Source organism: Macaca thibetana, chromosome 1, assembly GCF_024542745.1.
Source record: "Macaca thibetana thibetana isolate TM-01 chromosome 1, ASM2454274v1, whole genome shotgun sequence".
NCBI classification, from domain to species: domain Eukaryota; kingdom Metazoa; phylum Chordata; class Mammalia; order Primates; family Cercopithecidae; genus Macaca; species Macaca thibetana.
In genome coordinates, this window is record NC_065578.1 from 204,595,817 (window position 1) to 204,621,736 (window position 25,920).

The 25,920-nt window shown below is 40.6% G+C and overlaps 1 protein-coding gene and 1 pseudogene across 3 annotated transcripts in view; both read right to left on the reverse strand.

Annotated features, from left to right (window-relative positions):
• Positions 1-25,920, reverse strand: part of PCNX2 (pecanex 2) — a 309,611-nt gene that overhangs the window by 124,865 nt on the left and 158,826 nt on the right. For both annotated transcript variants that reach the window (XM_050769598.1, XM_050769591.1), the window contains exon 21: positions 25,664-25,841. In XM_050769598.1, the coding sequence (XP_050625555.1) occupies positions 25,664-25,841 (178 nt within the window). The remainder of the gene's footprint in view (positions 1-25,663; positions 25,842-25,920) is intronic.
• On the reverse strand, positions 15,082-17,656 carry LOC126942609 (putative 60S ribosomal protein L39-like 5; annotated as a pseudogene). Its single transcript, XR_007721587.1, has one exon. The product of XR_007721587.1 is annotated as a putative 60S ribosomal protein L39-like 5 (transcript).

Sequence of the window (25,920 nt, forward strand, 5' to 3'; positions counted from 1 at the left end):
TTCTTAATAAACTTGCTTTCACTGTCTACTGCAGACTCACCCTAAATTCTTTCTTGCGCGAGATCCAAGAATCCTCCTTTGGGATCTGGATTGGGAATCCTTTCCTGTACCACAGCTAGTCCAAAATCTAAGGAGAGGAAGATACCTTCAAGGGGAAAAGAGACAACAAGCGCTCACTCACCTAGGGCAGATGCAGCCAAAGCTGGGGGGAAGATTGTGGCCGGTGGAGTTGATGAGTTGGTGAACATAGCTATGTGTGGGCTGGTGGGACAGTGTAAAGCCTCAGGGAGCCATAGAAATTGCCGGCTCTTTCTCTCAGAATTCTACAAGGTGTTCACAGAAAAGACTGGTGGGCACCCTAAGAACATGTCTGATGTGGCACAGACCTGAAGGGAGAAACGGCAGACATGCACAGGAGTGCGCAGCTCTGCCAGGCCCTTCCCCCGTATCTCCGATGGAACAAAAATTGGATGAGTTTGTGTCCTTTGTAGGGACATGGATGCAGCTGGAAACCATCATTCTTAGCAAACTATCACAAGAACAGAAAACCAAACACCGCATGTTCTCACTCATAGGTGGGAACTGAACAATGAGATCACTCGGACTCAGGAAGGGGAACATCACACACCGGGGCCTATCATGGGGAGGGGGGAGGGGGGGAAGGGGGGGAGGGGGGAGGGGGGAGGGATTGCATTGGGAGTTGTACCTGATGTAAATGGCAAGTTGATGGGTGCAGCACAGCAACAGGGCACAAGTATACATATGTAACAAACCTGCACGTTATGCACATGTACCCTACAACTTAAAGTATAATAATAATAAATAAATTAAAAAAAAAAAAAAAAAAATTGTCATCTCCGGAGGAAAGGTCAATAAATGCGTTGTCTTTAGGGCACTGATGAAAACTCACTGCAGCTGCGGGGAAGGGATTGTTTAAAAACAAGAAACCCTCCTTCTGAGGAAGGGGCAGGAACGCCTGCTGGGCCCAGGATTACAGATGGGGGGGAGGGAGGAAAGCTGAGGACACATCCCTGAGACCAAAGGGTTTCATTAGGAAATTAATCAGAATGTCCTCCGTGTCCCACCCCCTGCCACCAAGTAACACGTTGCAAGTTAAGAGTAAAACATATACCAATGGGAGAGGGACAGGGAAAGGTATAAGAGCACGCAGCCACTCTGAGGTGCAGCCTGAAAGCTGGGGACCCAGCAGATTTCATTCTGGCAACCCCGCCTCACTCTCCAACCTGAACACGAGTTATCCCTCCAGGAATCCAGGGTCCACGATGCCCTGGATAACCACAGCAACAACGAAGCGCAACACTGTCCCACTCCCCAGTGAGATTTATTCAACTCCTCCCCCCATATTAGAAGTCTAGCGAAGGAAATGTATGTTCATTTTCAGGCATAAAAACTATTTACCTCAGTCTCTATGGGCCTCCGCAAAACATTCAGCTGTCAACCAAAAATTATGAGGCACACAAAAGGGCAAGAAAAAAATTTCACTCCTAGAAGATAAAGCCATAATCAAAGTAAGACTCAGAGATGACACATAGAGTAGAACTATCTGATAGGGGATTTAAAAGAACTGTGATTAATACGTTAAGGGCTGTACTGGAAAACAACGCAGGATGAAAGATTGAATGGGTAATCTCTGCAGAGAGATGGAAACTATAAAATAAAAAGTCAAGTGCAAATGATAGAAGTGAAAAACACAGTCACAGATATAGAAGGCTTTCTTTCCACAGGTTCATCACACTGGACACAGTTGAGGAAATAATCAGTGAACATGAAGACGGGTCAGCAGCAATGGCCCACACTGACACACAAAAATACAACTGAGTTCAAAACTGAAACATTACTGAGTATCCAAAACCCTCAGAGCAATACCAAACTGTCTAACATAGGCATGCTTTGAACGTCAGAAAGAGAAGAGGAAGAGGGAAGAACAAAAGAAATATTGAATAAATAATAGCCAAAAATTTCCAAAATGACAGACAGCAAACCACAGATTCAGAAGATCAGGCAGGGAGCAGTGGCTCACGCCTGTAATCCCAGATCTTTGCGAGGCCCAGGTGGGAAGATCACCTGAGGTTGGGAGAAACCCCATCTCTACTAAAAATATAAAAATTTGCCGGGTGGTGGCACACGCCTGTAATCCCAACTACTCAGGAGACTGAGGCAGGAGAATCACTTGAACCCAGGAGGCAGAGGTTACAGTGAGCTGAGATGGTGCCATTGCACTCCAGCCTGAAGACAGAGGGAGACTCTGTCTCACAGAAAAAAAAAAAAAAAAAGGAAGATCAGATAGTACCAAGGAGCATAAATATACAAATGAACAAATGAATAAATAAATAACAAAACCACATGCAACAACTGCTGGAAACAAAAGACATACACTCAAACTGCTGAAAACAAACAACAAAAAGAAAATCTTGAAGGCAGCCAGAAAAAAGACACATTCCACAGAGAAGAACAAAGGTGAGCCCTGCAAAAGACTCCTCAGAAAACATGCAAGCCAGCAGGTCGTAGAGGGACATCCATAAAGTGCTAAGATGGTTGGGAGAACTGCCATCTTGTGGAACTATCAACATAGAATTCCATTCCCAGCGAAAATATATTTCAAAAATGTAAGAGAACTACTTTCTCATGCAAACAAAACTGACAGAATGCCTTGCCAACAGACCTACACTCAAGAGCTGTTCGAGAAAGTTCTTCAGGCAGAAGAAAAATAATGTAGGTCAGAAACTTGGATCTACACAAAGATATAGAACATTGGGAATGAAATAAATAAAATCATGTTTAGAAATTTTTAACTGCTCTGAAACAGCAATTTTGCTCTAAAGCAAGAATAGTAAACAATGGATTGTGTGTTCTTAGCATATGTAAAAATAAGTATATGACAATAATAGCACAAAGGATGGGAAGGAGAAATGTTAAAGTTCCTTACACTACATATAAAGTGGTATAATATTATTTAAATTAAATATTATTGAAATTTAATATTATTTAAATTTAATATATATTTAAATTTATATTATTTAAATAGTATACCACTTTCTGTGTAGTGTAACGACACCACACATATACCTTTAAAGGCAGATACTGATGAATTAACTTTTATATTCCTAATATAAGAGAATGACTTTTAAACGGCACAAATAATATGTCAGTAGAAGAAATGAAATGGAATAAAGAAGTAGTTCAAAGTGACATCCCCTCAAAGTTTATCCTGTTATCCTTCTTTCCACTGTCCTAATCACGTCTCTTTCTAGAGACTCTTAAAATATTTGGTATATAATTTTTTATCACACGGAAAGTTGTACAGAATCTTGGCAGCAAGAACGGGCGTTGGAGCCAGACAGACCCAGGTTCTGATGTTAGGTCAGCCTCTTACTAGTTGCGAGATGGGTTTCAGTCCACTGAGCCTCAGTTTTCTCATCTGCACAGCAGACTGGTAATGCTACCTACCTCAGAAATTTATTGTGAAGATTGAATGAGATCATCCATGTACATATTTAGCTTAAGAACAAGAACCCTATAAGTACATTCAGGTTGTTTTACTGGTGGCACTTATGAGATTGTTTCAAAATTATTTATTTTTCATTTTTTAATTTTTTGAGACAGAATCTTGCCCTGTTGTCCAGGCTGGAGTGAAGTGGCATAATCATGGTTCACTGCAGCCTCAACCTCCCAGGCTCAAGCGATCATCCCACCTCAGCCTCCCAAGTAGCTCTCCAAGAAGCACCACCACACTTAGCTAATTTTTGAATTTTTTGTAGAGATGGGGTCTCCTTATGTTGTCCAGGCTAGTCTCGAATGGCTGAGCTCAAGCGATCCGCCCACCTCGGCCTCCCAAAGTGCTGAGGTCACAGGCATGAGCCACCACACCCAACCCCAAATTAATTTTTATATGTCTATCTCTCCGGCATCCCCCATTAGAATGCACTGTCATTGGCAGCAGACACTGGTATTATTTACAGTTTTACTTTTATCTTCTAGAAGATTTGTAGGCTCATAGTAGGTATTTCAGTAAATGCTTTTCAGAAAGTGAAACAAGTGACTGAAGGCCTCAGGTGTTGTCCCAGTTCATCAAGCTAACAGGCTATAGGAGCTTGGGTTCAATGGAATTTTTCCTATTGCTTCATGATTCTCATTTACGTGTCAGATCTTCGTTAATTGCCACTGCTTTTTCAGGTAAGACAGGTATTTATCCTCTCTTCCTTCCTGGATGTTTCAAATTTGTATAGTAACTATCTCAGTCTCATTCATAGCCTTTCTTCACCTAAGGTAGAAACACCATGGTTTGGACCACTCAAAGTACTTCCAAAACTGCTAGTTCAAGGAAAGAAAGAATGGGAAAATCTGTGACCTTGAAGATCTTGTCCTAAATATAAGCACCTGGTACAGAATTGAAATCTGCAGGTTCTAAATGTACATCCTATAAAACAATACGCCTACAGCCAGCACAGGAAGGCAGATGCCAGTGGTCAGCCTTGCAAGGAAAAGGCTTCCTTGGCTCTTCACCAGATTGAGTTCTCTGGAAGCATTTTAAGAAGGGCCTTTCAGAGGGCACTCCCAGGTGCTGAATGAGGAAGGTTTTCAAAATTCTTTCAGCAAGTGAGTCTAGAGTTGTCACCTGTCTTGAATTCCCTGAAGCCACTCAAGCAGCCTTTGTGCCTTAAGCACACCTTACTTCCCTGCTCCTTAGAAGATTCACCAGCTCTGGCTCTTCAGTTCTCTCTATTAATGAAGGCACATCACTGCCCGGAGGGACTGCAGCATTTAACCAGTGAGCAGGCTCCTTCAGCAGAGAATGATGCAAACTTTTTAAAAAGATGGGCGTTCGTAAATACTTCTTTGATGTATTAGCAGGCATAAATGTGCCTGTGTACATCTTTGAACAATATAACTAACTTCACATATTTATTATAGTATACTTTGGCATGAGAATTAAGCAAAAATGAAGAAAAAAATCTTCAGTCTTGCATACTAGGCTTGATGTCCCAAATAGGGAGAAAAAGCTGACTCTTACTTTGAAGTAAGAGGAGTTGCTAGCATGTATTTCAGCCCCTCCCATGAGATGAACGGCAGTAACTTACAGGGGTTGAGTTAAGGGAAATCATCCTCTTTCTGTGTGGGTGTTGTCCTAGGGAGCAGAAGACAAAAAAGTGGATGCGTTAGGCTGTAAATCTTTAACTAAGGGATGTGTAGGGTCTGTACAGGCACTTTCCTGCAATTACACAACACAACACTAAGAATGCAGCCACAGGCTGTGGTCACAATGCAGTGAGCTGGCCAGTTGCGTGACATCAGCTTGTCATCCCCAGGGTAGATTTACAGCTAGAAGCAGATTGTGGTTTATTCTTCTTGGTTTTGCAAGAGGGACTCTGATGACTAGACAGCACAGAGGAACAAACTCACAGTGCAGCCTCCAGCTCTACTGGCCCTGTGCTAACTCCCCACTGTGAACAGGACAGCAGGCAGCAGCTAGACAGCTGAACAAGATTCATAAGAAGCCAAGAAAATCAAAACATACACCTTGAGAAGCCAGAGGAGGAACTCTAAGTAATCCATATGCTTAGTCTAAAAGCCTTTCTTCTCCCCTTACTCCCTTCCCCCATCACTGTGAGTCAGCATGTCTCTAGAATAATAAAACGCCACCCAACCACTGCATCCAAGCTAAGAGTTTATTTCTCAAAAAAGAGTTTTCCATCTCGGAAGCTCTCAAATGAATTCAATCTATATGTGCTGAGGAATTATTATGAACCTGCCTCTTGTTAGATGTTGCATAAGGTAAGAAAGAAAGAAATACACCAGTGGTCTCATCGCTGAGGCATTTCCGGTCTTCCTGGGAACACACATGCACTAGAGGTGCGTTCTTTGTTTTCAGGCATAGTGCAAAGTTTGTGAAATTCTTTCCCTGAACCATCCTGGGTGGCAGCTGACAGTGAAAATGTATCCCTGAAAGCCCAGAAAATGTGTTTTGCCTATGCAGTGGTTGCATGGAACTTCTGGCAAACCAGTCTTTACTCCTGAGCCTGTGCAGACTCGAATAACACTGAATTCAAGTCAGCTGCTGTAAGTGACTTAGGATATGTTAGTGAACAGTCACTGTAAAAGACCAATATTCAACATTCCAGAGTTTTATTTCATATCTACTCTGTGCCTGACTGTGTTCTGCAAATTGGGGTTCTATCAGTAACCAAAAGAGACAAAGATCTTTTGCTTCATGGAACTTAACATCATAGTGGGAGAGACTATAATATCATAACAATTATAAAGTATGTTGTAAGATGAAGATGGCCATGACAAAAAGGTAAAAAGTAATGTAAGTACATAAAAGGGTGAAAGGATTGGAAAGCTGGGGTGGACGGTGAAGTAGCGTAAAATTACAATATGAAACTGAGTGGGCAAGGCAAACCTGACTGAAAAGGTGAGATCTGAGCAAAGGCTGGAGAGAGGATCGAGTCCAGTGGATATCAAAGGAGGAGCATTTAAAGACAAAGGAAACAGAGCATGGAGTCTCCAGTGGCAGCACGTCTGGCACAGTGGAGGAACTGCCAGTCTACCTGGGTTGGGCATGAGGAAGAACAGAAGAGGAGGTCAGAGTAGGAACAGAGACCAGTTGGTGCTGGGCCAGCGTCACAGGTTAGACTTTTACTCTGCATGAAGTCATGAGTCATTACAGGGTTTTGGACAGAGAAGGTACAAAATCTGGCTTGTGATTTGAAAGAAAGACTTGAGAGACGTTTGGTTTCTGCTGTGGCATGTAAAGAGCTTGGAAGTTATTTTTACAAGAAGAAGCAGCTGGATAAACAGAAAACTGATGGCGCGTCTCGACCCATCAGATCACTGATATTGCAGCAGTCACTGCCACTCTGGACTATGGAGCGACAGGCGCATCCAGAAAGTCACAACGGAGATTAGCTTCTGTGGGGCAAAAGCTGCTGTGGCCATAAACTCCTAGGAACATTTAAACGATAATTTTCATGAAGTGCTACAGGCTGAGGGTGGCCGAGCATGAGATTAAGAAACTCACGAGCACTATGGTCTTAGGGAAGGGCCTATACTTTCAGGGGCTTTACTTCCAGAAACCCCACTAGGTTCTCATGGTGAAGATCAAGAAACATCCCCTCACAGCTCTAGTAGGAGGTGGGAAAGATTAAACAACGCAAAACACACAAGCTTATCCTCCAAAGCACAGCACTGTGCAGGAGCCGATCCCACATGGGAGAAAGAACTTCCTTCCACACCAGTTTACTCCAGTTTATCTCACTGGAAAGAGGAAGGGAGGAAGAAACATAGTCATTGGGGGTCAGGGCTTCAAGGAAATACATTGAGACTACTACAACCAGGGAAAGAAGTAGAGGGCATTTAAAAAAAAAAGTTTACCACTTTGGAAACATTTGTGAAGGTCATAGCCTGGAGACACAGGTCTAATTAAAAATAGATTTAATTGGAAGATAATAGAATGCTCCCCCTACTCCACACCTTACCGGCACACCAACAGGAACTCAATATAATAACACTAGATCACAGATAACAGAGCTACAAGACATAAACCGTTGCTGAGGAGAAGCTTTAAGGGAAACCAAAAGTCAAGATGAGACAAAAACAAGGACACTAGAAAAATCGGAAGCCTCTGAGACCCACAGCTAAAGCAACACTAAACATGGCCTAACTCTTAGAGTAACATAAATTCTCACACCAAATGCTTTCTTACCTCAGTTTCTGTTACCTGATACCACAGGTTCAACGTTCAACAAAAGATTAAGGGCATAGCAAAAGGCAAGAAAAAACATAGTTTAAAGAATTAAAGAGCCAGCAAGCCTCAGAACCAGAGTCAAATATAATATAGATGTTGGAATTATCATACAGGAGATATACCATAACTATGATTAGTATCTTGAGAGTTCTTGTGGAAAATGTAGTTCAAATAATCCATGGAAACAAGAAAGAAGATAAAAAACAAAGTGAAAACAGCAACAACAAAAAAGGCAAACATAAACACTACCACATCAATAAATATATTAAATGAAATGGTCTAAGTATACTAAAGACAAATATTGGCAGAATGGAATAACAACCATAACTCAATTATATGCTGCCTATGTAATGATATGAACAGTTTGAAAGTAAAAGGATGAGAAAATATGTATCAAATAAACCTCCGAGAAAGCAAAGAAATGACCAGAAAAGACATTATGTAATGATAAAAGGATCAATCCCCCAAGACCTACCAATCCTAAATGTGTATATAGCAAACAACAGAAATGCAAAATATGTGAAGCAGAAACTGACAGAACTGAAAGAAAAAACAGACAAATCACAATTATGATTGGAAACTTTAACACATCACTCTCAACAATTGATAGAATAATTAGAAGAAAATAACAATACAGCAGAACTCAACAACATTATAATGCAACAGGATATGATCAACTTTTATTGAACACTCCACCCAAGAACAGGAGAACGCACAGTCTTTTTAAGTGTTCATGGACAGATACAAAGATAGACCATATACTAGGCTACACACACACAAACACATAGACACCAAAATAAACAAAAAAACTCAACAAAATGAAATGAAATCATACAGTTACTCAGACCATAAAGAAATCAACCTAGAAATGAATATATAAAGATAACACATATCCAAACCCTCGGATAATGACACACTTCTAAATAATTCATGGATCAAAGAAGCCTTAAGGGAAACAATAAAAATACATTGAATTGAATGAAAATGAATGTATAACACTTCAAAATTTGTGGAGCACAGCTAAAGCAGTGCACAGAAGGAAATTTATAGCACTAAATGCATACATTAGAAAAGAAGAAAAGTCTCAAATTGATAACAATATCCCGCCTCAAGAGCCTCCCCAAAAAAGAAGGGCAAAATAAATCCCAAGCAAGAGAAGAAAACAATAAAGATAAAGGCAGAAATCTATGAAATTACAAATAAGACAAAAATAAAATCAATGAAACAAAGAGTTAGCTCTTTGAAAAGATCAATAAAATTAAGAAATCCCTAGAAAGACTGACAAAGAAAAACACCAATTAATAATATCAGGAGTGAAATAGAAGGTATCGCTAAGGAATATGCAGATGTAGAAAGGGCAATAAGGGGATACTATGAACAACAACACGTACAACAGAACAATAGTAAATTTGTCAATTTAGAAGAAACAGATCATTTCCAAAACACGGCTATCAGAAAACCCAATATGGAATAGGTAATTTGAATATCCCTACAACTATTATGGAAATTTAACTTATAAATTTAAAAACTCCTTCAAAATATTCTCCAGACCAGATGGCTTAATTGGAGAATTCTAACAAATGTTTAAAGAATTAATGCTAATTCCACAAAATCTCTCCAGAAAATAGGAGAGGAAGGGATACTACAATTCATTTTATGAAGTCAGTATTACCCTGATACCAAAACCAGACAAAGACAATACACACAAAAGACCACAACCCCCGGTCAGGAGCGATGGCTCACGCCTGTAATCCCAGCACTTTGGGAGGCTGAGGCGGGCAGATCATGAGGTCAGAAGATCCAGACCATCCTGGCTAACACGGTGAAACTCCGTCTGCACTAACAATACAAAAAATTAGCCGTACTCAGGAGACTGAGGCAGGAGAATGGCATGAACCCGGGAGGCGGAGCTTGCAGTGAGCCAAGATGGTGCCACTGGACTCCTGCCTGGGCGACAGAGCGAGACACCGTCCAAAAAAAAAAAAAAAAAAAGACCACAACCCCATACACAAAAATATAGGTCAATATCTCTCCTGATATAGACCAAAATTTTTAACAAGATATTAACAAATAGCATTCATAAACATTTAAGAAGAATTATGGACCATAACCAAATGGGGTTTGTTTCAGGGATGCAAGGTTGGTTTAATTTTCAAAAATCAATCAATGTAATCCATGCTATTAACAGGATAAAGAATAAAAATCACAGAGTTACATCATCCAATATAGGAAAAGCATTTGACAAAATGGAACTTTCGTTTATGTAAAACTGCTTAGAAAAATCGGAATAGAAGGGGAACTTTCTCGACTGGATAAAGATCTACAAAAAACTACAACTTACTCATACTTAATAGTGAAAGTTGTATGCCTTCTTTCTAATGTCCGGAAGAAGGTAGGGATCTACTCTCACCACTCTTATTTGACATAGTGCTGGAGGTGTTAGCTAGTGCAATAAGACTGGAAAAGGAAGTAAAATGTAAACAGATCAGAAAGGAAGAAATAAAATGATCCTTACCTACAGACGGCATGGTTACCTACAGAGAAAATCCCAAGGCACATACAAAAACAAAAAACAAACAAACAAACAAACAAAAAACCCTCCCCAAACTAGTAAGTAAATTCAGGCTTACAAAAATCTATTGTATCTCTATATGCTAGCAATGAAACCATACATTCTGAAATTGAACATACAATTCAATTCATAGCCACTCAAAAAAAGAATTATATAAGTTGTAAATCTAACAAAACTTTATAAGCTAAAAGTTAAGAAACTCTAATGAAAGAAATCAAAACATAAATAAATGGCTACTGTAGTTACAGATTGGAAGACTCAACGTAGAAAAGATGTCAATTCTCTCTAAACTGATATAGAAGTTTAAAGCAATTCCTATTGAAATCTCAGCAAGTATGTTTTTTTATAGAAGCAGTAAAAATTAACGTAAAATTTATAGGAAAGGCAAAGGTTACTAGAACAGCAAAAACAACGTTGGGAAAAAATAAAGTGGGAAGAATCCATCTACCCAATTTCAACTCTTTCAGTACAACTAAAGTAATCAAGACTTCTTGGTATTGGTGGAGGAATAAATGGATGGGTCAATAGAAAAAAATATAGCACTCAGAAATATACTCACACAAACATGAGCAACTGATTTTGACCAAGGTGCAAAAGCAATTAGAGGAAGGAAAGACAGTCATTTCAACAAATGGTGCTGGAATAATTAGATATAAATAGGCAAAAAAGTTAAAAGCAAACAACCCTTTACCTAAGTATCATAACTTATATTAGCTCAATAAAGATCACAGACTTAAGTATAAAATGAAAAGTATAAAACTTTTAGGAAAAAAAGGCTGGGCGCGGTGGCTCACGCCTGTAATCTCAACACTGGGAGGGCAAGGCGGGTGGATCACAAAGTCAGGAGATCAAGACCATCCTGGCTAACATGGTGAAATCCCGTCTCTACTAAAAATTAAAAAAAAAAAAAAAAATTAGCCTGGCGTGGTGGGGGGCACCTGTAGTCCCAGCTACTCGGGAGGCTGAGGCAGGAGAATGGCGTGAACCCAGGAGGCGGAGCTTGCAGTGAGCAGAGATCCTGCCACTGCACTCCAGCCTGGGTGACAGAGTGAGACTCTTGTCTCAAAAAACAAAAAACAAAAAAAATGGTTTAGGAAAAAAAATAAAAATAAAAACAGGAGAAAATCCTGGGACCTAGAACCAGGCAAAGAGATTTTTGTACTTCACACAAAATTATGATGAATAAAAGAAATTATTGATAAATTAGACTTCACTGAAATTAAAACTTTTTGTGCTGTGAAAGACCCTATTAAGAGAAGGAAAAGACAAGCTACAGAGTGGGAGAAAATATTTGCAGATGACATATCCAACAAGGGAATCAAATCTAGAGTATATAGGGCTGGGCACAGTGGCTCATGCCTGTAATCCCAGCACTTTGGGAGGCTGAGGCAGGCAGATCACCTGAGGTCAGGAGTTTGAGACCAGCCTGGCCAACATGGTAAAACCCTGTCTCTACTAAAACTACAAAAATTAGCCAGGCATGGTGGCATGCGCCTGTAATCCCAGCTACTCAGGAGGCTGAGGCAGGAGAATCTCTTGAACCCAGGAGGCAGAGGATGCAGTGAGCCGAGATCACGCCACTGCACTCCAGCCTGGGAGACAGAGTGAGACTCCATTTCAAAAAAAAAAAAAAGAAAGAAAGAAAGAAAAAGAAAAAAGAAAAAAAAATAGAGTATATAAAGAATTCTCAAGATTAAACAGTAAAAACCCAAACAATCCAATCTAGATCATACAAAAACTATATGAAGTCAGTTTACAGAAGAATATATACAAATGGAGAATAAGCACCTAAACAATATTCCACATCACTAACCTTTATGAAAATGTAAATTAAAACCACAATGAGATATAATTATACCTCCATCAGAGTGGTTACAATAAAATAGTGAGAATATAAAATGCTGACAAGGATGCAAAGAAAATGAATCACTCATGCATTCCTGGCGGAAATATAAAATGGTATAGCCACTCTGGCATTTTCCTTAAAAATTTAGCATGGAACTACCTACGACAATGAAAAGTAATGAATTACTGATTTCCACAACAACCTGGATGAATAATATTGTGTGAAAAAATCTTAGAAAAGTGAGCGAAAAAGACAATCCCCAAAAGTTATGTATTGTATGATTCCACTTACGTAACATTCTTGAAACATCAAAAGTATAGTTACAAACATGACAGATATTAATTTAACTATATCAACAACCAATTTAAATGTGAATGGTCTAAATACACAAGTTAAGAAACGAAGTGTTAGAGTAGATGTAAAAAAAACAACAACAACAACAACAAAATTTTTTTTTAAAAAGAGCCAACTACCAACTATAAGTTTGGTACAAAGAAACTAAACAAAAAGATTCAGAACAAACTGTCCGGGAACTAATAAGTCAGCATAGCAAGGCTGCCCTATACGAAGTCAATAAACAAAAGTCAACTGCTTTCTCATATGCTAGCAAGGAACAACTGGAGTTTAAAATTTAAAAAAAATACACTCTCCACAATAGCACCAAATAAGACAAAATATGTGTGTGTAAATGTAATAAAATACATGCAGTATCTATATATATAGATATATATATTATATTTCTATAAACCTATAGAAATCTGAAGAAAGAAACCAAAGACTATCTAAATAAATGGAATAATATTTCATGTTCACAGACTGGAAGATTGAATATTGTTAAAACGTTGATTCTTTACAACTTGATCTACAGATCCAGCATAAACCCATTCAAAATCCTAACAAGATATTTTGCAGATCTAGAGAACTGATTCTAAAATTTGTATGAAAGGCAAAATAACAATAAACAAAGATAGAATAGCCAACACAATATTGAAGAAGAAAAACAAAGTTGAAAAAATCACACTATTTCAAAGCTCACTATAAAATGATAGTTATCAAGACAACATGGTACTAGCAAAATAGAAACACATATTAATTGAGCAAAACAACTCAAGAAATAGACCCATTCAAATACGGTCAAGTAATTGTTGTTAAAGGCATAAAAGAAAAGCAATTCTATGGAGCAGAAGGTTCTAGAACCAATCCCCCACAGATACCAACGGGTGACTGTACATGCGTATTGGAATTGAACAGTTAACAAAATAAATGACAAATGGTAGAAGCTAAGTTTCTCACTATTGGAATGGAAAGTTACAGTAAACAAGGGGAAAAGGCTAGAATGATCCATGTAGTAATGGATTAGATTTGAAAACATCAATTTGAACTCATGTTTAGTTTAATGCCGATACAGGTGGTTACAGACATACAGACATATTTCTAGACATGTGTATATACGGATGATATACACACATGTATTTCCTTGCTCTTTCAGCTGAGAATGCCTAGATGCAATGACACCCCAGTATCAGTAAGTACATCTAGTACCCAGATCAATACTGTTCTCCAATAAAATAGAACAGGGCTTCCTAGAGAAATGGCTTATTCTAGGACTGGGACGGGAAGTATGTGAGGATGAACCTAGATCATCCTGTAGTGACAGAAAGTTAGAAAGTACACAAAATACACACACACACACAGAGCGGGGCGGGGGGAGAGAGAGAGAGAGAAGTGGGATTATACCACAGAAGCTGCCAACTGAAGAGCTCCAAGTAGCCAAAGTTTAAAAAATTTGGGAGACAAGATAAATATTAGATTATAACCCAAGTATAAAATAAATATCTGAGCCCATACTGATACAAATGAATGAATTTGTCTCTTTAGACAAATCTCCCGTGCAGAAGAATTCAAATAATTTAGGTACTTTCCCCCAAAGGAAGTGAAATATAACTTCCCATTCCTTCAATGTGGGCTGTGCATAGTGGCTTTCTTCCAAAGAATATAGGATGGAAAAGAGGACAAAAGGGTAAATTGCAGTGGAAAAAGTTTATGAACAATACTTAAGCCAGTTAATCATGCTTAACATTAATGGTAATATGATGATTCATGTTAATATTATAAATCTTTTTTTGTTTTGTTTTGTTTTTTTTTGAGACGTAGTTTCGCTTTTGTTGCCCACACTGGAGTACAATGGCACCATCTTGGCTCACTGCAACCTCTGCCTCCTGGGTTCAGGTGATTCTCCTGCCTCTGCTTCCCAAGTAGCTGGGATTACAGGAGGCCGCCACCATGCCTGGCTAATTTTTTGTATTTAGTAGAGACGGGTTTCACCATGTTGGTCAGACCGGTCTCGAACTCCTGACCTCAGGTGATCCACCCACCTCAGCCTCCCAAAGTGCTGGGATTACAGGCATGCACTACTGTGCCTGGCCATAAATCTTTGATATAATGTGATGAGAATGATACTTGACCTACATGGTTTTCCTCCCAAAAACACATAACCCTAATAAAAATACGAGGAAAGGATCAGACAAATCCCAGTCAAGGGATAGTCTGTAAAATACCTGATCAGTACTCCTCAAAACTGTCAAGTCATCACAAACATGGAAAACATGAGAAACTATCACAGCCAAGAGGAGCCTAAGGAAGCAGGATAACTCAATGTATTCTGAATGGGACCCTCCAACATGGAAAGGACATTAGACAAAACTCAGGATGTCTGAATAAAGTATGAACTTTAATAGTAACACACTATTTGGGCTCATTAATTATGACAAATGTACCATACAAATGTAAGATATCAGTAACAGGGAAACACGGTGTGGGGTATATGGGAATTCTCCATACTATCTTCATGTCTTTTCTGTAAATCTAGAATTATTCCTCTCTCTATATATATATATATTTTTTAAATGAAAGGCCTCACATATTTATTACTGAACCCAGTCAACCAACGCATTCACAATAGATTCAGAGAGGAAAACACGTCGAACTCTCCAGAGAGTGGTGACATTTTCAGTTTGATATGGTAATGTGATCGTGACCTTCAGACAGCACAAATATGTGTGCCATCTCATGTGCAATTCCTTATAGACCCAGCTTGGTTCTTCTCCAATGTCTCCTTTGGAGTTGTACCTGATTTTATCTCCAGTTTTCATCTGAATCCACTGGGGAATGGGACGATTTTGCTTTTGTTTCTGGGCCAGGAATTGCTTAATCTTGAAAGTCTTGAGAGAAGACATGGCGAGAAGCGGAGGCAAGAACACACCACGATGGCGGAGAAAGGAAAAGAGGGGCCAAAATATATTTAAAAAAAAAAAAAAATCTGACTGGGCACGGTGGCTCACGCCTGTAATCCCAACACTTTTGGAGGCCGAGGTGGGCGGATCATGAGGTCAGGAGTTCAAGACGAGCCCAGCCACCATGGTGAAACCCCCATCTCTACTAACAAAATACAAAAATTAGCTGGGCGTGGTGGTGGGTGCCTGTAATCCCAACTACTCGGGAGGCTGAGGCAGGAGAATCACTTGAACCCGGGAGGCAGAGGTTGCAGTGAGCCGAGATGGTGCCATTGCACTCCAGCCTGGGTGACATGAGCAAGACTCTGTCTCAAAAAAAAAAAAAAAAAATCTTCTTGTAATATGAATGCAAATGAAAGACAGTTGTGTCTATCACAACTAAGTGGAATGCTTAATGATTCGATGAAGGCAAATCTCTAAAGACAATGCTGTGGACCTAGATATGAATGAGAAGAGATTTGGGAAGAAAGAAAATGTGGACTACTTTCAGACTGTTTGACAAAAACCTTTAACATCTCAATCCAAGTAGAATAAAAAACAGAAATGGAAATTGAACACCCTAGAAAATGTATCATGGGCATAGTTCACTGAAAAAGACCATATAGTCATTTTGTAGATTCCCACTCAAAGGGAAGTCCTCGCCCTCCATCAGAATACTGGTAATGAAAGTTAATGTGTAAGTTTTTAGGTTATTATAATAAAGACAAGTACAGAGGTATCATTTATTATTTCTTGCTTAACTTTTTTCAATTAACCAACCAACCACCTGCCAGGTTTAGTTGAATATAAAGTTTCCACTGTACTGGTCCTTCTTCTCCTCATTCTCATTCTCGTTTTCTCTCTCATTATTTCTTTGTTATCTATACTTTCAAATGACAACCAAGCGGCTGGTATGTAATCCAGACAAATTTTCCATAGAAAGCTGTAGACAATTTAAGTTTTATCAGAGCAAATGTACTTTCTTAAGGATAGGATGCCGTAGGGTATGAAGAACACTAGGCCTTATGGATTGAAGTTATTATGAGGGTTAGTCTTATCCAACAGAGAACAAACTGTGAAATGACCTTACTGAAAATTCCAGGATTATGAAAAAGATCAATAAATCTGACAAGTCCATTCTTCAGCACAGTGAGGGAAAGCGAGCTAAAAATAAACTGAAAATGGAGCATGAATCAAAACTATCTCACCAAAAACATAATGTAGGGATGCTATGACCACCATCTTATTTCAGGATAATGAGAATTAGTCCACATACTGACCCTGTGAAGGAGATGGGTGCAGATGTTATCATCCAGAAACTTGGAGGAAGCAGAGGGAAACACACTAAGATTAATGGCACCAGAGGAAATAACATTTGTTGTTCACGGTTTTCCTGGCTAGGAATGCCTAAGGACTCAGTTCTGGTACTAAAAGTGTCAATGCTTGCATTTTAAATGTAGAGATGGCGTCATTACGTCATTAAGTGCACATTGCAGACTAGTCTTTGCATCACACATATTTAGCATGCTTATTCCTGCAAGGGCAATGGACTAAATCCTTCACAGGTAACAAAAACATCATGTTTAACACCATTCACCTCTTCTGGACCAATAAAGAATCAACAGCCCTAAAGTGGTTGTGACTATCGAGTTTTCCGTGAAAGACAGCCTCACTGAACAACATATAACAAAGTTCCCAAACACCCACATTTAAATACACTGACCTGTGATCAATGAACATACTTGGTCATTTACAAATAGGTATTGAGACCTCACCCTACTAAGGGCACTAAAGAAAGCACAGAGGATACAAAGAAGGAAGAACGGAGTACTTGACCTTGAAGAACTCACTCTAACGGTGTCAGGACTACTGTGCTGTCAACCTTACCAGTGGCTTCTCTGTTGCTAAATCTAGTAGTGGCATTTCAGTGTTGAGCTTTGATTTCTGAAGGCTCTGGCATTGCTGAACTATTCCTTCTTTCTTAAAACTGTTTTCTTTCTCGCTTTCTATTATACTGTACTTAATTTTGTTTCATGGGTCATTTCTCAATCTTTTGTTACATCCTTTTTTCTCTACCTGTTTCTTAAATGCTGGTCATCCCTGTTGGTAGCAATATGTGTTTTGGAACGATTCTCTACTGAGACCCTTTCAAGAGCATCATCTTGACCCAGCAAGTCCAATCCCAGCGGTCTGTGCTTCTAAAACACTCACAGGCACCAGTATGTTAAACATGACCTTCTGTGTAGTCCAATGCAGTGGCCACCTGCCACTTCCATCTGCTTCCCTTGACTTCCAGTCCCTGTGGTTTGGTTGAAATTCCAGGGGTGGGCAGGCAGTCCAGGACTCATCAGCTAGGGAACCCATATCCTTCCTGCCATTGTACCTAGTTCAAGAATGAACATGTGACACAAAATGTCGATGAGACTTCTCCCCTACTCCAAGACTTTGGCTGAAACTATCAAGAAAGATACTCTTTCTTTTGGGTGAAGATTATTAGTCATAAGAATGCTATAAATGTAGAACTGCTAGTGACCATAATTACCACCACGCAGAGACAGCAAGTCTAACTATAAAGTCAACAGATGGGAGAGAAGGAGAAATAAAAACAGAACTTCAATGCCATCATTAATGCCTTTGGGTCATTCAATAAGTTATGTAAACTGTTAAATTCTCTTTTGTCAGCTGGGCACGGTGGCTCACGCCTGTAATCCCAGCACTTTGGGAGGCTGAGATAGGCAGATCACCTGCGGTCAGGAGTTCAAGACCAGCCTGGCCAACACGGTGAAACCCTGTCTGTACTAAAAATACAAAAATTAGCCAGGTGTGGTGGCAGGCGCCTGTAATCCCAGCTACCCAGGAGGCTGAGACAGGAGAATCGCTGGAAGTTGGAAGGCAGAGGTTGTAGTGAACCGAGATCATGCCACTGCACTCTAGCTTGGGTGACAGAGCAAGACTCCGTCTTAAAAAAAAATCCTTTTCCGAAAAATGTCTTTCTCTTTTTATTATTCCCTAATCTAGTTAATGACACCCCCTTTCATCTAGTCACTGAAGTATGCTGAGAGCTCTCCCAGAGGCGGCTTTCACCCGCAGTGCACTCTCTCCCGAATCTATCTGGTCACTAAACATAATCAACTCTCTCTCAAATGCTTCCTGAATTTGTTCCCTCCTTCCCCTCACTTCTGCCACCTCGGTTCAAGTCCTCATGAGTTGCTTGGATGACTGCAATAATCTCCTGTTCAGTTCCAAGACTCCGTGCCTTCTCATCATTTATTCAATTCCACAAAGGGATATTTCCAAAATGCAATTCTGATCTGTTTTTCCTCTGCTTAACAGCCATCAGCCGAAGTAGGAATGAAGTCCACACTCTGTAGCATGGCATGCTGGGTCCTTCGAGATCCATCTCACAGACACCTCTGGGTTCATCTCTTACTTTCCCAACCATCCACTCCCCTTTCCAGGTTTTCACACTTCCCAAATATCTCGTGGTTTCTGGAATGTGCCAACTCCTCTCTTGCTTCTGTGCCTTTACACATGCAACTTCCTCTGCGTAACTCACTCCTCCCTGCCTTCTTTGCCTGACTTACTGATTCTTCCTCAAAGCTTAAGGTGAGCATCGTTTTTGGTTCTCTCAGGTTAGAGTGGGCACTAGCGCTCATGAAACTCTACCACTATCACCTCCCTTATCATCCTTTCTTGTAATTATCTCTTTACTTGTCTGCCTCTTTTTTCAAACTCTCCAAGCAGGGAAGGCAGTATCACAAAATACAGACTCAAAGCCAGACTGCCTGGCTTTGAATCCTGCCCTACTATTATATAGCTAGGAGACTTTCTGGCAATTCACTTAATTTCTGTGCCTCAGTTTTCTCACCTGTCAAATGAGGCGTATCCACCCACAAAGCTGTTGTGAAGATTACATATGTTATTATGCACAAAGTGTTCAGAACAGTTCCTGGCCCACAGAAAATACCAAACAAAGATTTGGCATCATTTGTATTACTAATAATCTTTGTATAATACCTAGTGCAGTGCCTGACAGGCACCCAGTAAGTGCTCAATGAATGAACAATTGCTTTTTTGAACTAAGTATTTTGAACAAGTACTTCTGTATAAGTATGTACTTTTTTTAAAAGTGGCTCAATTTTAATCCAAGACTTTCTACCTGTACTCACAAAATAAGGAAAATGCCATTTAGAAACTTCAATTTCAAATAACTTGAACCCCCAGTGGGGCTGTCCATGAGAAAGCCACACATCACGGTTCTGGTGTGATCATTCATACAGCTTTATCATAAATACAACCTCATGCATTCATTTTGATCTCCTAAGTGGCAAAAGTGTTATGTCCCATGTTGAACTAATGGCCTGTAGAATTTCATGTTTAATGTATTCTGGAAATGCTGGCAGAATGATCCTATGGCAGGATTTTCTCAAGTTCTGCTTCTACATCCTGTAACAACCCAAAGTTACCACGATTTTAAAAACAATGTTTTTGTTTGTTTGTTTGTTTGTTTGTGTTTGAGATGGAGTTGTGCTCTGTCGCCCAGGCTGTAGTGCAATGGGACTATCTCGGCTCATTGCAACCTCCTCCTCTGGGGTGCAAGTGATTCTCCTGCCTTAGCCTCCCAAGTAGCTGGATTACAGGCATGTGGCACCACGCCCAACTAATTTTTGGATTTTCAGTAGAGACAGGGTTTCACCATGTTGACCAGGCTGGTCTCAAACTCCTGACCTCAGGTAATCCACCCACCTCGGCCTCCCAAAGTGCTGGGATTACAGGCATGAGCCACTGTGCCCAGCCAACAATGGTTTTTAAGAACTTTTTCAGGGCCAGTGGGAGGTCATGAAAGAGTACTGTCATCTTTGCTCCTGTAACAATCAATATTCCTTGCAACCCAATATCCTCATCTGCACGTTTTACTGTACCCTAAAGACCAAGACAACCAGAAATGTCACCAATGAATAACAAAAGTTCTTAAAAGAAAGGAATGACTGAAGAAGCAAGATAAAGAGAGGGACCGGATGGAGGAAATGAAGGAGCGAGGAAGAAGAATGTGTGGTTGGAGGGTCACACATCTCAGGAAGGGACATGCTGGGACCCTTCTTTCTCACTGCCCTCCTACCCTCCCCAACCGCCCCCTGTCCCCAACACACACCCACCCACATATCCACACACATGCAAGCCCAGGGCGCCATTCAGTAGGAAGTGTCCCACCCACCATCTCAATACACAGGCTACACTTAACTTGTCTGGTGGGTTCCGGCCTTGGAACTCAATATTTCCACCCCCAAACTTTTTTTTTTTTTTTTTTGTAAGATGGAATCTTGCCTTGTCGCCCAGGCTGGAGTGCAGTGGTGCGTTCTCGGCTCTCTGCAAGCTCCGCCTCCCGGGTTCCTGCTATTCTCCTGCCTCAGCCTCCCAAGTAGCTGGGACTACAGGCACCCGCCACCATGCTCGGCTAATTTTTTGTGTTTTTAGTAGAGACAGGATTTCACCGTGTTAGCCAGGATAGTCTCGATCTCCTGATATCGTGATCTGTCCATCTTGGCCTCCCAAAGTGCTGGGATTACAGGAGGGAGCCACTGCGCCCGGCCCCGCCACCTCCCACCCCCCCCCTTTTTTTTTTTTTTTTTTAACCAGGTCTGGCAGACTTAAAGAGACTAGGCAATAGTCATTCTCCAGACCTCAGGAGGATTGGGGGATTTGGGGGCTTAGGGAGGTAGAGAATATCATGCGGGCAGGGCCTGGGCCCTTTGGAAGCCATCTGTTTCCTTCCTTGGCCTCCTGGCGCTTTGATCTCACCCTCTCACTAATCACTTCTCTCCTCCCTTTCTACCCATAAAGCCCGAAGGATTAGAGGCAACCGACTCAAAATAATACTGTGTCCTATATTTGGGCAGCTCCTTTCTTCTGAGGAAACTGAGTGCCCATCCAAATGTGTCTTCAAGAACCTCACAGCCCTTCTGTGAGGGGGGCTGCCAGGCTAATAATAATTCTCTATTTAGTGAAGCATGAGCAAGGCTGAGCGGAGGGCTGGGGGACATCTGCAGTGGTCAGATGACAGGACCTGTTATAAGCAGGGCTTCCATGAGTCTAGTGGACAAGCAACATTTCACATTTTGCAAGTAATCGTCCCAGAGAGCAGTATTGCCTGTAAGCACAACAGTGGAGGCTTCTAGAAAGCCCCTAGGAAATACATTCAAAGAGACTTTTTTTTTTTTTTTGAAAAAAATATATTAAAATGAGCAGAATGAAAAGGAGCTATCAATTAGGACCTTCAGGCAGAATCTTTATAGGGGACCTTAACTGTGAACTTCTCCTTGATATAATCATCTTCTGTCACTAATATCCACTGGTTTTTCTCCAGGAAAATCACAGACACTCTCTTTCTTTCACTATATTCTTTTTCTCAGAGAGTAAGATCTTGCTTCTCATTCCAGAAAACTCATTGCCACCAGCTCTCTGAAGATGAAGAGTGATCAGGCATTAGCGGGAGGTGAGATTGGCCAGTACTCAGAATCCCCAACTTTCTGACTTGCCGCCTACTTTCCTAGCTTTTCTCTCACTAATTTTTCTTTTCTTTCTTTGATACTTAGCCATTATCCCAGTCTAAGAGTGGACTATTCAGCCGGGCGCGGTGGCTCAAGCCTGTAATCCCAGCACTTTGGGAGGCCGAGACGGGCGGATCACGAGGTCAGGAGATCGAGACCATCCTGGCTAACATGGTGAAACCCCGTCTCTACTAAAAAATACAAAAAACTAGCCGGGCGAGGTGGCGGGCGCCTGTGGTCCCAGCTACTCGGGAGGCTGAGGCAGGAGAATGGCGTGAACCCGGGAGGCGGAGCTTGCAGTGAGCTGAGATCCGGCCACTGCACTCCAGCCTGGGCGGCAGAGCAAGACTCCGTCTCAAAAAAAAAAAAAAAAAAAAAAAAAGAGTGGACTATTCAAATACTATGTGCCAATGCTCCCTCAATTAGAGAAAATAAGAAAGCTGCAACTCTGGTTCTATCTGAAATTATTCATATGCTAACTGGTGCTTCAAAAAGATGATGGCAAAGTGAGTCAAATGCCTGCACAACCAAGTTTTTGTGCATTTCGCTTTAGATCATGTTTGTTTGTTTGTTTGTTTGTTTGTTTGTTTGTTTTGAGACAGAATATCACTCTGTTGCCCAGGCTGGAGTGCAGTGGTGGGATCTCAGCTCACTGCAACACCTCACCCTCCTGAGTAGCTGGGATTACAGGCACCTGCCACCACATCCAGCTAAATTTTTTTTCTATTTTTAGTAGAGATGAGGTTTCACCATGTTGGTCAGGCTGGTCTCGAACTCCAGACCTCAGGTAATCCACTCTCTTCAGCCTCCCAAAGTACTGGGATTACAGGCATGAGCCACTGTGCCCAGCCTAGATCATGTCCTTGTCAGGTTCCACCCTCCCCATTCTGCACAGGATGTCGCTAAGGGTCTGCACCGACCAGAAGGATGACTGACAGCCATGCTTACTCCCTTTCTTTGTGCCTTGAAAGCCGCTTTGGGTGAGATACCCACTTCGAGCCACATATTTTTGTCAGTGGACTGCTGTCGGTGCAGAACGCTGTCAGGATGGGGAAAGATGGCCTGTGCTCCCATAAAGGAAAGCCACTCTTCTCACTACAGATATGGAATTATTTAGAAGCCAGGCTCTAGGACTCTTACAGAAAGAAACCTCACTCCTCTTCTGTTCACCTGGAGCCACTCAGGAATACAAGATGATATGAAACTGACAGTTTAGTGTGGAAAAGTGGCCACTTTCCTTCATAAACACAGTGTGTCACTTCTCTTTTTCTACTTACATACAGCTTTAAAAACACAACCTTCTATTGGAGAGTATGTTCTACTTAACTTTTTTCAGTTATATTGATAAATCCTCCTATTTATATTGATAAATAGCTCCTTTTCATTCTGTTCATTTTACTATATATTTTTTTTAAAGAAAGGCATTATTTTCCGTTTTACAGGAAACTGAGACTCAGAAAGGAATACAAACATCATTGTGTCAAAATGTAAATAATGCCTGAGTCAGGATTGAACTCTTTCTGGCACATTTTACATCTTTTTTTCTTTTTTTTTTCTTTTTGAGACAGGGTTTCATTCCTGTCATCCAGGCTGGAGTGCAGTGGTGCAATCTTGGCTCACTGCAACCTCCACCTCCTGGGTTCAAGCAATTCCCTTGCCTCAGCCTCCTGAGTAGCTGAGACAACAGGCACATGCCACCACTCTTGGCTAATTTTTGTACTTTTGGTAGAGACTGGGTTTTGCCATGTTGCCCAGGCTACTCTTGAATTCCTGAGCTCAAGCAATCTGCCCATCTCAGCCTCCCAAAGTGCTGGAATTACAGGCGCGAGCCACTGCGCCAGGCCACATTTTACATCTGATGATAAACTCTTACTCCTGCAAGCAGTGAAATAATTTCTAGTAACTTCACAAATAGTTTAAAGGTTATAGGATATAATGCTACATTTATTATGTGAGATAACAGAATTTGATACGTAAGGAAGGAAAATCGCTTATGGAAGTCTGTGATTTGTACAGTAAGAAAAATGGGATAAGTTAATCAGAACAAAACAGAACTCAGCAAACAGGAAACAAATGTTTGACCAAGGCCAGGGTCTACAATAAAATACAGAAATTGGGGCAGGCTGCAGAAGTAATAGTGAGAAACCAACGGAAGATAACACAAGAGGGATGTAGGTGACTGAAAATTAGTACCCAGTTGGAGTTATAAGAGGAAATTGGGGGCCAGGTGCAGTGGCTCCTGCTTGTAATCCCAACACTTTGGGAGGCCAAGGTAGGAGAATCACTTGAGGCCAGGGGTTGGAGACAAGCTTAGGCAACATAGCAAGACCCTATCTTTACAAAAAGTCTTTAAAACAATTAGCCAGGCGTGGTGGTGCATGCCTGTGGTCCTGATTACTCAGGAGGATGGGGCAGGAGGATCACTCGAGCCCAGAAGTTGGAGGCTGCAGTGAGCAATAATTGTGCCACTGCACTCCAGCCTGTGAGTGGCATTGTGTTTGTGAAGGAGTGAGACTCTTTCTCTAAAATAAAAAACGAAGAAATTCACGTGCAATGATGGGGTGGTGGCAATTACTTATGAGGCATCTTTAGTATGATACAAGAGTTTTTGATTTTTGTTACCTAAGAGAATCCAAGAGAAAGGCAGTAGAAGGGAAAGGTAAGTAATAGAAATAAAATAAAGATGAACAGAACTGATTAAGAGGTGAAAAAATTTTAAACATTTAAAATTTAGAAAACCTTACAATTAAAAAGATTATTAACTAAAAGGGGAAAGGTGTTGCTGAAGTCAGTCTCCACAAGAAACCCCAGGGCTGCTGTATTCAACTGGGGTTGTGAGTGTGAACACCACGCGAAAGAGGTTGTATCATCACTGAGTTTATTTACCAAGAGTTGTTCCAAATTTATTTCTGTTTCTGCTTACAAACCTAGGTTTCATTACAGTGATCAGGCTAGATATGGTCATGGAGAACCCCCAAGTATCCAGAGGATTTTATTTCTCTCCCATTAACTAAACATTAGATACGAGCCCCATATATTTGCCTGAATTATAAGTAGGATTTCTCATTGCCCATGTATAAATTTGCTCAACAGATGAAATCTTGACTTCAGACAAGCTAAGCATGTTGGAAATACTCCAAGAGACCCTGCTCTTGCATACCAGTTCTTTAAATTTACTTCAAGAGGCAAAAAGAAAAGAGAAGAAAAAAGGAAGGAAAGCAGGAAGGCAGGAAGGTGGGAAGGCAGGCAGGCAGGCAGGAAGGAAGGAAAGAAAGGAGGCAGAAAGGAAAGGAGGGAGGGAGGGAGGGAGGGAGGGAGGGAGAAACCAGAGAACTTGGTTGCTAAACTTTCATTCATAGCATTTTAAGATCTAGGGAAGTTTTATAATGAGATTGTTAACAGAGAAGAAGGTAATAAAATTTCGAGTCACACTAATGGCTAATTCATTTTAATTAGTGATTTTTAGCAAATAACATGGCATACTTACATTCCATGGGCAATTTTCCCCAAATGGCAGGCAGAGTTTAACATACATGTATAATTCAATTTCATATCCTCCCATAATTTTTTAATAAAGAATAAGTTTTAAACTCTTAAATCATTTGATGAGAACAGCTCCCTTTAAAATGTTAAAATGAAGAAAATAGCTAATTCACTTGCCTTGCTAAATAAAATGGACACCATGAAGAAATCCAGTAAGAAGCTCTCTGAAATATCTTTGTAGTCAAAGTGGAAAAAGATGACAGTGAAGCTTAAGTTAATAAACTGGTAAACTGGGTTGCAAAATGAAGTCCGCAACAGTTTCATGCCAGCAATGATCATCAGAAAAATGTCCCAGCTGTTGGAAACAAAAGAAAAGATGCAATCAATGACAGCATGCACACTGCTAGGTGAGCTTCATTCGCTCACATTTCTCC